Source organism: Synchiropus splendidus, chromosome 11, assembly GCF_027744825.2.
Source record: "Synchiropus splendidus isolate RoL2022-P1 chromosome 11, RoL_Sspl_1.0, whole genome shotgun sequence".
Lineage (NCBI taxonomy): Eukaryota > Metazoa > Chordata > Actinopteri > Syngnathiformes > Callionymidae > Synchiropus > Synchiropus splendidus.
In genome coordinates this window covers 12,653,403-12,666,899 of record NC_071344.1, presented here as the reverse complement: position 1 = coordinate 12,666,899, position 13,497 = coordinate 12,653,403, and the positions used below count along the sequence as shown (strand labels likewise).

The 13,497-nt window shown below is 45.9% G+C and overlaps 1 protein-coding gene across 4 annotated transcripts in view; it reads right to left on the bottom strand.

The window, feature by feature from the left end:
- Nucleotides 1-12,953, bottom strand: part of ebf1a (EBF transcription factor 1a) — a 58,200-nt gene extending 45,247 nt beyond the window's left edge. For all 4 annotated transcript variants that reach the window (XM_053878822.1, XM_053878823.1, XM_053878825.1 and 1 more), the window contains exons 1-6: nt 12,330-12,953; nt 11,697-11,853; nt 11,110-11,173; nt 10,333-10,388; nt 8,783-8,856; nt 7,222-7,290 (exon numbers count right to left, since the gene is read on the bottom strand). In XM_053878822.1, the coding sequence (XP_053734797.1) occupies nt 7,222-7,290; nt 8,783-8,856; nt 10,333-10,388; nt 11,110-11,173; nt 11,697-11,853; nt 12,330-12,463 (554 nt within the window). In that variant the 5' untranslated portion in view covers nt 12,464-12,953. The remainder of the gene's footprint in view (nt 1-7,221; nt 7,291-8,782; nt 8,857-10,332; nt 10,389-11,109; nt 11,174-11,696; nt 11,854-12,329) is intronic.
- Between the last annotated feature and the right edge of the window lie 544 nt (nt 12,954-13,497).

Here is a 13,497-nt window from a genome sequence, read left to right as displayed (position 1 = left end):
GTTTCCTATATGGATAAGGTTTTAGAAAACTTCTCAGTGAGAAATTAACAAGCAGCTTATTAGAAACTGCACCCACAGTTCCACCGCCGCTGCCTACACCTCACTCATCTCCCAGGTATCACAGGTGGAAAGGAAAATCCTGGAATGATCTAGCCGGAAAAAAAAAAGGATAAAGTGTCGCCGCTAATTGTTTTCCACAAAAAGGTCGTGGAGGTCTGAGTGTTTGAACTGAATGTCACCTCATGTAAATCACATCTCCTACATGGAAGAAGCCAATAACTGGGATAATTAGCGCAAGTCTCCCCAGCACACCACGCAGCGATCGACGGCGACACACTGCTGAGCGTGAGCGCTCAAACACTGCAAGATTCCCAGAGTGATTAACCAAAAATGAGACAAGGCAAACCTGCAGTTATGAGTGGGAGGACCAAAGAATGCTGAACAGGGGAAGATGTGCATAAAAAGAGAGAAAGACACTTGGAGAAAAACAAAAAAAAAAATCAGAGGCAGTGAAGGAGATAAACACAAGGAACGAGTGAACATTCCTCCCAGCGAGGTCAAGCCGCTCGGTAAACAAACAGCGTTAGCAAGCACAGACACAAAAGGGTGAGGCGGTGTAAGACAACAAAGTGTCTCAGTCGATTGCCTACGCCTTACTTTGTCTCCCCTCATCAGTGACATAAACACAAACAAAGGCCTTTAAAATCAACCGGGCTTTTTGAAGTGAAACAGTGACATGCGCTGGGTCTCATTTGCTGCTGATTAATGCAGAGTAAGACGAATATCTAAAGAATGTGCAAATATCTACATATATATATATATCCTCCCTTTGATCCAACCACGCCGTTGACCATAATTGACTGCGTGTTGACGTCGCGGCTGGGGGTTTTAATTAAGACGGGGACGGTTGCTTGAAGATTTGTTATTGTCTTTTAACTTTACCGCTTAAATTAGTCGAGCTCAATGTCAAAATTTCATGTGTGAGAGCAGATCTGAAAAGATTGCCGATAATGATATCGGCCGCAACTTTAGATATCTCATCCCAGGAAAATCTCACATAAAAGCTGTCTAAAACCCTCTTTTTTTTCTATAAAGAAAGCGTTGTAATGTTTATTTTCAGCATCTTTATCGCACACCATATCTCTCCCTCCCTGTCTCCCCCCATGCCGAGCAGGTTTTCCTTCTATTGTGGTGTGTGAAACTGAGAGCGCCGCTCACTGCGTTTGGCCAGCGATCCATTCTTCCTGGACAGATTGATGGAAAACAATCAACAGACTATACATCTTTCTGGGGCGCAGCGGGCCACCAACGCTCATCCTGGACACCTGGCCCTCCATCCTGGGCCACAACGCAAAGGTAAAAAAGCCAGGAGATGAAAATGAGGAAGCGAGAGGTTGAAGTTGAAGAGGAGCGTTGGCACTAATAAATCTGTGAATAACGGTTTACCATGGAGGCTTAAAGCTTAATGACATGTAGTGCGAAAGCAAGAGGTCACCCTGTATGGATGCTGCCGCTCGATCAAAGCAGTCACAACATCACAGCAAAGCCACATTACTGAAATTCAGAAGCATGACCACAACCCCAATGAGAAACACTACTATTTGTCTGAGTTTAAGCAGGGAAACTTTTCCTTTTAGACTATCCGACCCGGAAGAATTTATGATAAAACACCCCTGCTGTGAACATTTGATTCAGCACTGACATTTCAAATTCCTATCTTAAATCAACCCGTGAAAGGTCAAGCAATTATCGACGGACAAAAAGCATTATCATTTAAAAAACTGAACGTAGCAGGCGACGTAGCGCAGAGCGCCACCGTCATTCTGCTGCCGTAACATATTCATGCCAGACTTTGCCAGAAAGTGAGCGCTTAGTTATCTGCGCAGTGAAGCAGCAAGACATCAGAGCATGAGAAAAAGACAATGCCCCTGCATGAACAAACCCAAAGCATCACACCTAAAGGCACATGCTCCCGCTCTTCACGCCTCATTTAAAAAACAAATTGAGCGCATCTTCTAGGTCGACTGAAATCCTGAAAAACGTTCTTGACTCACTGCGAAGATCTGATGGCTTCCATATGATAAATATATCCCCTTCTATTTCCCAACTGTCTATATCTCTCCTGGCCTGCAATTTCCAAAGCATGTAAAAAGATGTTTAAAATAGCTCTGGGAGATGTAGGACGCTACTCATTTGGGTTAACGCTGGCCAACCCAACCCCTCCATTCTGGGACACAAAGACACAGCAAATAGAGGCCAGGTCATGCAAGGAATGTGAAAAAGTAATGACAAAGCAAAATTGTAAATAGAACGACGGCGCGGCGATTTATAACTTGTGTTCATCATGAGTCATGACATTTTTGAATGGCTTTTATAAGCTGCGATTAACAGTTTGTTACCTGCATTCATCTGGGGAGCATTAGCTTAACAACCCATAAAGTGTGATGGCAGTGCTCTCGTTGAGGAAAGAATTAAGAGACAGGAATTAGCCGCAATCTTTCCTCGGGTTAACACACTTGAGCAGTAAAAGCAGTTATTTCCACAGTTCGCCTCCATGTTTTCTCACCACCAAACAGAAACAGCTTGTGCTGATTTGATGTTTCACATCAGCGAAAACGAAACCGTCCGCACGGGGAGTGATGAGTTTTTTGTTTGCAAATGAAAGCGCTCCGGTTGTTCGGGGTGAGACTGCTGAAGGTCTGGATGAGGGAGGAAGAGGCAGAGCGATTTTAGAGGCTCCTCGACCTCCAAACTCAGGGCTGTCAATCAGCACAGCCGTTTGTCCCCTGGGGCTACGCTTTCCTCCAACCCTGAGGGGGAAACCATTGCAAGGAAAAAAGAACATAACCAAACAGATGCAGGGAGCGAGCTGCAGGTCAATATGTGTGAGTGTGTGTGTGTGTGTGTGGGTGTGGGTGTGTGTGTATACGTTCAGGATTACAGCGCATGTGTGAGTCTGCATATGCATTGTGTACTGTATATAACTGTATCAGAGCGGCATCGTTGGTGTGTGTGTGCATCTGTAGGTGTTTGTACATGGGCTGGACCTGTGAGGCTGAGGCACCTGAGGGAGGAGAGTTCTGCCTGCATATCGATGAGCCAGCAACTCTTGCATTTCTTGCCCCTGAGCCCTACACAAACACCCAAACCAGCCCATGGCCACTCTACCTCCTCCCCTCCAAGCACAGTGGAAAAGACACAGCACATCAACAGCAAAAAACTTTCAGAGGGAAAATGATGATGCTAGAAATGTGTTTTTTGTTTAGCACACGCAAAAGATTTGCTGGTGATTAGGGAGAAGTGTGGATTTGGGTGTCATGTATCACTTCAACCTTGCAAAAGTCCCCGCTGCGCCACTTGTGGTTGTCTGCAGCAAGTGCTTCAAACTTTGACGTCTTGAAATGTTGTAATAAATTCTCATGAAGAAGATGTTTCTGTAGGTGGTAGAGATAAAACTGTCACAGTCAGAGAACTAAAAGGCCTGAGGAGATGTTTTTCACCTTCTCAGCGACACATCGCGGAAATGAAAGTGAAACTAGGCTGAAGGGACGAAGCGATGCCAGTAAACCACATTAGCATCATATGCAAATGAGAAGGGGGCTAATGGCTGGACAGGTGCAGACCGGGCCTCTAAATGACACACATGTGACTTTGCTGGCACGCACGCGCGCGCACACACAGAAACACACACAAATGAGAGAGATGAATTAAACATGGGTGGGCCCGGCTTGGGGGGTTGGCAGAGCTGACATAAAGTCAATGACATACATTATTCAGTTGTGCACGTTAGCCCAGCCAAGGCAACTCATGACCTCTCACCCCAGGAAGTGCATCCAAACACAAGGAAAGCGATAAGGGGGTTCCCCCACTACAGAAAGCGGTGATCAGGAAGTGAGTGACAAACAAGATATGCAGATGAAACGTGAGCTCAGCAAAAAATATCACTGTCATCTTCACAGGAGTCTTCTGATCACACAGTTCCAGACTGGAGCGAAACCTTAACAACAAAACAACACTGCGGTGTGCTGTTTCAATGGTGCCCTGGGACCCAAGGGCAATGTTGAGATCTCTTATCAAGCTGAAGTTGGGGGCTTGTTTCCTTTTCCTTTTCAAGAATGAAAACGCTCACACTCCGAATATACCTCTCCCCTCCTTTGGTCATAAATTTCCTCACCAGAAACAGACAGACAATCCAGTGACTACTGAACATCTGCAGCACATGATGCCACAAACTGTCTGTTGGTGTCCATTATTGCTGGGATTTTTATGAGCCAGTTGTCATGACAGCTTTTAAATCTCACTCCAAAGTGGTAGATGAGTGACTGTGTGTTGATAGCTCACTGACAGAAACTCCAATGGCTCTAAAAATTACGATGAAGTGACGCTGTCGTGCAACTAACTGGAGATCATACCTCAATCGACAGCTGAATTTCCCTTATTCAGCACTTAAAAACACCTCAAAACAACAGATAGAAACCAAACTTTGATCTCAAGATCCGAACCATTAGACATGAATCTGCTAGACCTGCTCACAGAAGAGGAAACCTTCGTCCATGACATCATTGTCCCTGGGAGGAGCACTTCCTGCCTGACATTCTTCACTCAAAACACACACACATTTGCCAGGAAATGGCCTCTATTAACACACACACACACTCCAGAGGAAACAAGCAACATTGATGCGGATACATAAGCACAGACATGCATGTGAGGAAATGGGCCACATCATCAGCGGGCTGCTGGAGTGTGTGCAAACCAAAACAGACACTAAACAGCAATAGACCTAAAATAACACCGACTGTGCATCTGAACTGAACACCCACTCTGTCTGCGCAGTGCAGGGGGATCATAGGATATGCAAGTTGTTCCAGTGGATCCTTATCTCTGGTCACAGAGAGTGTCCCTGCTGCCACCAGAGAGGCTCTGCATGATATAGAGACACCCTGGAGCAGGCCTGAGGGAACTGGACAAACAGGAAGGGGCCAAGGGACGCAGGTGGTTTGAGTCAAGGGAGGACACACAAAGCCAGAGGGACTATCAGCCCAAAAGCCGAGCGAGGAGGAAACAAGTCGACAGCCTCTTGTTTTCAGCGAGAAAATGAAGACAGACAGAAATGTGTGACGGGATATCAAAGGTGTTGGAGGATGAGAGAAAGACGTGTTTGTGCTGTCGAAAGCCAACCAAGCGGGAGATGGACAGACTGCCGGTGGCTGCATACAATTAAGTAACGCTAACCAGGAGTGATGGAGAGAGCAAGGAGTGGAGACGGAGGGGTAGCAGGCTCCCCGACGATTATCCCGTTTCTGTAAAGGGCTAAAGTGGACCATATGTTTCCCTGGGGACGGAAAAGAGAGGCGCACAGGAGCTTCTCACCTTTCAGCTGCTTTCCCTGCCCTGTGTCAAGCACAGACACAACATGTCATGTCAAGGCCTCCCTCAACTTTTAAGCACCTCAGGGTTAGACAAACAAAATGAAGACTTGACACGGCAGGAAGTTAACTTTAGAGGCGACAAAGCCGATGCGAACTGCGAACCTCTGACAAAGTTTTTAGTTTTTTCGCGATCACAGTCCAAATAAATATGCTTCTGTAATTAAAAGTATTGTCGACAAACAAATTCCCTCTTCAACCAGGAACAAGCGGAACGCTGCGGCACCCGGAGCGATGGAGATTCCAACTGCACCAGATTTGTTCTCCTAACAATCAAATAAGTTTCTCATTAGCTGACTTTATTTCCCCTCATTCCTGCGGTTTTGCTGCAGTGGCCTGTTTCTCCCTCCGTAACGAGAGCGAGCTAATTAGGCAATCAGAGCCATTAGTCTTCCAGAGGAGTCAGAGCTGGCCCGGCTAATTAGGGCTGTAAAATCTCATCATCTCTGCGAAACAGCGGCCAGCTAACCAGCCCTTATTTAACCAGCTAAATAACTTCAAGGGTGGAGAGGAGCTGCTGATGGTATTTCTTTATGAATGTGAAGGAGGGGAACCGGCGCTAATGGAGTCAGTTTCCGCCTCACACTTGTTTGTTTGTTTTATGAATCCAGATTATCACAAGTGCCAGCGACTAAATGAGGAAACAGCAGAGCCCTCCTTCACTCATCGCTCTTCCATCCCTCCTTTCAACCTCTTGACCACCCCCCGCCCCTCAATAACGCTCTCCTCACCTGACCTACTTTCCTGTCCAGAAAGAGAGCAAAACAGCGGTATTACCGTTGTTTCCCTCCCCCTGTTCTAATTTGTTGTTGCTTAATGCTGCCCTCACACCTGAGCCATGGCGCGTCAGGGGAATACCGCCATGAGCGAGCACAACACACGCTCAGTGTGGGAAAGCCGCCTCGCAGCTTGGCTCACCGTGGTGGCTCTGCTCGAGCTGCGGCGAGCTGAAGAGAAAGTTTAGAGGAAGTTGAGAGAACAGATGAAGAAATTCAACAAGTACAGACGCACGAAAACAAACATCAGAGATATGGCACAGAGTGATGGGCAGGCGCGTTGTCTGAGGACACGTGGTGGGGTGCAGCTGTCTCAGGGAGCGCTGAGGTGAGGCCTTCTGCTTCACTGGAGCGGAACGAGTATGGCACACACACACACAAACTGAGCCAGTCTCTTTCACACACACACACACACACACACACACAGGTAAATGGTAGTTTCTGACAGAGCAGCAGTGAGAGCAGGACAGCTGTGTTCATCAGATAGCACAGGTCACTGCCTCATTAACACTCACACACTTGAGTGTGAGAAATTCAAATCACAGACAGACAAGACAAGAAAATCGATCCGAGTTTGAATCGCGACTCACACCGGCTGTCTGGCAATTATGCTCAACTTAACAAGCGACGAAGAGACAATTCTTGTAAATGCAAATTCATCTATGAATGAAATTTGTTTTCCTCTCGATACGCAGATGTTTGCCTGGCTGGTGGCTGTAAACACAGCAGCGTCGACACGGAGAATCCTCAGTAAAAGTCAAGCCAAAAGTTGGAGGAGAGGAGAACGTCAGCATGTGTGTCAACAGAGCTACAGCAGCGCAGCGAGAGAGGAGCCTTTCACACTAATGCAGTCCACACAAAGGTAATGAAGAAACTGAGCTGCCCTTAAAAGGAAAATGATTTTTAAAAATAAAACGACAGCAAAGAAGTGAACTTATTTTCACGACAGTTATGGACGCCCCAGTAAAGTCTTGTGGACGCAGAGCTTTGACATGCGAGCAGGAATGTTTCCTTACCTGTCGATGATGACAGGGTCTGATGGGGTCTCGTTCCTGTTGCCACAACTCTTCTTATCACAGCATCGACTGCAGGAGGGCAGAGGATAACACAGAGTTAGTCACTTGAGGAGTGAACTGCAGGAAGATGAAGATGATTTTCGGCACCAGGGGCGAGAGGAAGCCAGGTGAGTGCGGAGGAAAGACAAAGACGAGTTAAAGAGCGTGAGACTTTGGTGAAGTTTAAGAGACAGCGGGCTTTGGATTTGTGGCAGGCTTTCGAGGTAAGACCGGGCTGAGGTGCTTGAGCGTGTCAGATGGGCTGGGGTGATTTCAGGCAAAGTTTGGGGCGGAAGAATGAGACGTGTGTGCTTGAACCAGCCTGGATACAAAGTTGAATCAGCCTCCAGGGCTCAGGTTAGCTCCATTTCTGTCAGACATCACACAACCAGACATCTTGTGTTCCCTATTTTTCCTCCATGCTCGTCCCCTCCCTCTATCCCGCCTCTCTCTCTTGCTCAGAAGTGGGTCACAGAGTGGTCCCACTGGACCTGGGGAGTAGTGCATGCTGGGTAGAAGGGGGTTGCATACTGATGTGACGAGTTCTTTCTGAATGATTTGACTGCAGCACAATGTAACAGTGTTGTCTGCTGTCACCACCTGCACCCCCCAACCATGTTTACTTCCCCCCAAAAAGTATCGTCATGTCTGCGCCACCTCTTCTGCTCTGCTTTCTTGTCAGTGTGCGGAAGTACCTGTACGTGTATACGTGCAGACACACCAAAAGGAGTGAGGGAAGGAAGGGAAGAGATTGACCCTCCCCCTGCTTTCTTGAGTCCCTCAGGACAAGCGCCTTGAAGAACCAGATCAGATTTCTGATCGCTGCGCGAATTTCAAAACAAGCTACACTCGAATGAAAATATCGGCGGGACCCGAATCTCTCTGTTCATCGGGCGATAATTATGATTCCGCAGATGTAGTCACATTGATATGACGTTCGACTTTACAGTAAAGTTTTAAAACAAATCAAAGTCTGAGCTTTAGTTGAGAACTTGGATAGTACTTAGATATAGCAGTTCCCTACATATGCATGTCTTACTGGTGATGAACTATTTCAATTCAAACACATATGCAGCATGCGCGACATGGACAAGCGAATTGGACTCGCCGCGTGGATTTGGAAATCACAGCCCGTGGGCGTGTTTTCAAAATATCAGAAAAAGCAGATGACAGAGCTCCACTTTCTATATTTAAAAGTGTGTGTATTTTATGTGTAATATGAGTCCGTCCTCCTCTGCACATAGCTCACTGTCAGGACACGGCAAACTGCATGTATTACACAGACTAAGGAGGATGGGTTTGAGTAATGAGCTTTTCCTTGTCCTAATTAGCTGAACATGAGAGGGATACACACACACACATACACACCAACACGTGTGCACACCCCAACTAACAGAAATAGGCCAGGGCCTATCTCTCCAACCCACTCTGAAGAAGATGATAGGGTTTTTTTTTTAATTGTAAATTGGCTTTGCTCTTCATGACTTCAGCCTCTATTGCAAGAAAAAGACGTTGGGTTTACCTGCACATGATCTCATGGGTCAACAGAACTCGACACATCTCTGGATTCTTATCCTGGCCCTCATAGACGATGGCCTGGAGTGGGAAAGATAAACAAAAAAAATACCCTTTAACACAAGTTAAACAGGAAAAGGAGCCAATTCCTGAGTGAAAATTGCTGGGTTTTTTTATATTGTGTCATCCCTGTCTCTCTGGCAGGCGTTCGCATCGTGGGAATTAAGTCCCCGTAAATTTGGATGCTTTGTTCTAAAGAGTATCAGAGATTGCAGTGTGCCACTGTGTACACATATGTGTTCGCGTGTGCATGAATGTTTAAATGCATTGTACAGTGTGAGCAGTTGGACTGCCAGACTGGAGTATAGTGCACCATCTGGTCGATAAAGCACAGCGTCCAAAACTCTAGTCTGGTTCCCCCTCCAAGCCCACTCAACATGCTCTCCAGGGCTGTGATCACCATGCACACACATAAACATTTCGAAAGGCAGCGAGAACGCACACTTAAAATCACAAACAAAAAGCATGCCTAATGGCACTTCACGGAAGAATTGGCAACACAGAAGAGCCGATATCAAAACATTAGTCCCTTTGTTATCTATACAAACTGAGCATTCCAATGGTTGGTGCCAGCGCTTGATACCGCTTTGAGTGACGGAATTGCTGTGCTGCAGCAGTTTTCTGTGTTTCACATTGAGGAAATGAGGGTCAAGGTCCGAAAAGAGCGGGCTGACATGCATCACCATCTCTCCCAAACTGAAAACCACAACTGGCCGCGGCACCGCTCTGTGACATCAACACAGTAAGACACACACGGACCATTAAAAAAACACACACACAGAAAGATCACCCTTGCTCGTGCAAAATACATGGACGTATGTCCTCTGCTTTTCTGGGGCTGTGTAAATGTATTCCACAGGTAAGACAGGTCATTTATCACCCGGGCTGAGCTGAGGTTGAGGGTCTCAGACACACAGGTATGCGTCAAGCTAAGGAGGGGGCAGTAAGAGGGTCTGTGGTTGAAACCAAAACCAGCAGAGGCAACACTGAGAGAACGTTTATGGCCACACATAACTACATTTTCCAAACCGTAGTTGAAATGTTCCTCTGCTGTTGTTGCAAAACACTTTTTTTTGCAGTTTTATGCACCCTTTAAGTCCCATTCTAAACCCTATTAAACATACTTTTTATAATTATGTCAACCAGATATGGTAATTCCCAGGGGTCAAAATTCAATTGCCACAAACAACTGACACTCACTACGCTCTCTAACTGTCTCTTTTCCTCTCACTTGCACAAGTACTTACTACAAGTACGAGAGGTCGACCCTCAAATGATTAGTCAACAGCTTAAGATCACAGATTTCCAGAGCATACAGTGCAGTTCAGTTGTGCTAAATGTGGTGGAGAAAGATTTGGAGAGAAAGCAAAAACAATCCGTTGGAATTTTAAACAGTTTCTTTCACCCAACCCAATTTGGCTTTGACTTGAAAATGGTGAGTGCTCCACACTCAACAAAGCAGGTTTTGAAAGAAAAAATAGGTCAATAAAAGCTCACCTGCTTTGTCATGGAGTCAATAAGACGAACATACAGGTCCTGCTCTGTCCTGATGCCTGATCAAGGGAAAAGCAAAACAAGTTTAGGTTCATTCATAACTCATATCAAAACACCATTTGTTAAACATAGAGCTTATTAAATTGAAAAACTTTCTAACATGTTTTGCTGTCACTTACATCAGTTGTGAAAATGTAATCCCCACTCTTTGAAACTGTATAAAAGAAATACTCCAAATGTTTAATTCCTGTGTTTCCTTCTTTTTATTATAAACGGTTGTTTACTTTTAATTTGAAATTAATTGAACACATGTGGACACTGGTATTGTCATGATCCGTTTACATCAGATACATGTTTTTATTTTATTTTATTTTATTTTTTTATAAAATGATAATGATAAATATAATGTCGAACACAGAGTCCTGGTTGTTTAGAATAATGACAACGTGAAACTCTAGATCGTCAAACATGAAATAAGGGCCATAACGCAAAGTTCTACAGCACCATTTAACCACCAAACTTTGCTCACATTTAGGCTCCTCCGTGGGTTTTAAAAGCAAAACAACTTCTTCAGCGAGCGTCCTGTGCCCACGGTCACTGACGTCACGTGCTGAATTGTGTTCAAAAGAATTCATTTTGGTGCCAATTTAAAACCGGTTGCGGGATTAAATAAAGATTAAAATATAATTTTGTATGAGGGCATGGAAGGAACATGTTTTATCTATGTATTATGATGCGCTGTTAAGTAGACTAGTAGGGGTTTGTTCGCAAGTAACTCACCGTTACTGTAGAGCAGCTGAAGTCTGTAATGGATTCCATTGTTGGTCTTTTCCCCCGTCGTTTCCTGCAAAATATTAACACAGCAGACACACAAATCACATCCACTGTCGTCGATAAATCCGAGAATAATTAATAGCGAGTCGACGTCGCTCTGTAAAAGAATCACGGCATATTCAATACCAGGTGATAAAAAAACATAATCATGAAATATCAGCTCTTTTGTGAAGTTTTGATTTATGTCACGGACATAGAAAGTATAGACTTGGACGGGAAACCGCATAAAAATGACTAATTTAATAAACTGCCATTAAAATGACTTTATATATTAAGATAAATTATTTACGTTGTCAGACACGCATGGGTTTAATTTATGTATTTAAGTCGCTTCAGAAACAGGTTATTTAATTCACAATAAAATTAAATGTAATTGTATTTTTAAAGAATGACGATGATTTCAACCAGTCAGACACTTGGGATCCCCGCTGCGCTCGTGCGGACCGTGACTCCCCAGCGAGCGAACAGGCCGACGTGTCGTGATCTATGTTTTTATCTCCCAAATGAGCGTTTTACAAAAGAGTCCCACTCACCTTTTCTTTCTCCACAAAGTCCACGAAGGTGGTCCTCTCAATCTCCACGGGCTGACCCTGTCGGTCGTACAAAGCCAACACGAAGTGGAAGAAGTTGGACTTGCGCAGGTTGGAGGGCGGCTGCTTCTCGAAGTGCGCCCGGGCGAGACCCACGCCGCTGCGGACACAAGCACAGGCCAGCGCCGGCCACCGAGACGGGGGTTAAAAAAATTAAAAACAAAACAAATTTGCTAATTAATAATAAATACATAAATACAGTAATATAACGAGCGGTGGTTGCAACTTATTTATTGTTATATTAAAAACTAATTCGAATTGATTTACTTTAAGGCGACTGATAATTAATATTTTGTCCTATTTAATATGCTCTGAAATTATTGCGCCTTAATATATTTAATGCTAAGAATTAAACTAATAACTCTGACATAAAATAATGAAAAGCAATTTGTGAAGAGCAGTTTCCTAAAGTTTACCGGTATTTCCACACAGTTTTAAGCGTGACTCCATTGAAGTTGTATTTAACCGAGAAAAACTTCCGAGGCCAGCGGGACCAACAGCTGGGTCCTGTGGGAGCGAACCACCGCCGCCTCCTCCGGTCCCGCCGCCGCGGCGCAGAGGCCGCCTCGGGCTCACCTCTGGGCGGCTGTGTTGGCGTCCAGCACTCCGGCGCCCTGCATCCATGTCCGAACCGCGTTCATCCCGGCCACCATGGGCTCTTCTTTCATACTACTCCCACTCCTCTGGATGGTGTCGTGGATGCCAAACATCAAAACGCACCTTCGCAGTGTCACTATCTCTCTCTCCTCTCTCTCTCTCCTCCTCCGCTTCTTCTTTCTTCCTTCCTCCCTCCTCTCGCTCCTTTTTGATCGCGCTGTCACAGGAGCAAAGTGGCGTGGTCTGTCTCACTTGGCGCTCACTTGCGGCGTGTGCTTTCTCAAAGTAAACAAGAGGCGCGACATGTGGAGGGGAACGCGGCGCTGTCAGCATCCAGGGTTTGACTCCAGCAGAAGCGACGCAAAAGATGAGAAGACGCGCCGAGGCAGGCAGTCGGAATCAAGGCGCTGTTGACAAAAACACGCAAGTTTTTTGTCGGGATGAAGGAATCTCCGTCGGTGAAGCGAGTCTCCTCCGCTCAGGTGGATGAAACGGGCGATTACGCGCAATTAAGAGTCAGTCCTGAGCGTCAGCGGCTCTGCTCCCCGTCAGCTTCTGCTCCTTCCTTCCCTGAGGAATCACTTTGGACCATCTCCGGGATGCCTAGCAGAAGAGAGGGTGAGAGTAAGGGGGTGTGGTCTGCGGGGCGCGGAGGAACGCCCCCCAAAAGCGTGGCTTATAAGACGGACCGTCAGCTGTCCACCGAGCCCGCCGGTGCTGCCTGCTGCCGCCGCCTTGTCACACGCCGCCTCCCGCACCACACGCTTCACCAGCAGGAGCGGTCTCCTCCAGGGTGGGTTCAACAGTAAACACACGTGAGAACGTTACAAAACAATACACGAATTTGTGTTCAAATCAAATCGGATCGCAAAACTTTAGTGACAGACATTGAAATGAATGAGCAAAACCATGAAGACTTTTCACATGAGAAGGGAGACACGACTGAATCCTACAGGCTGCTGCGTTATTCCGAAAAGGCAGATTTGAAATGTTTGCTCGCTCGGGTGTCAGTGATGCTCGACCTGCGCGTTCCTCATCAGTCATTACCAATCTGGACCATCAAATTAGATCACACAAGCTGCTGCCGTTTACCACACCAAGTGGAGACGTTTATCAAGTAGGAAACACCCACGAATTCAAAGCGAGT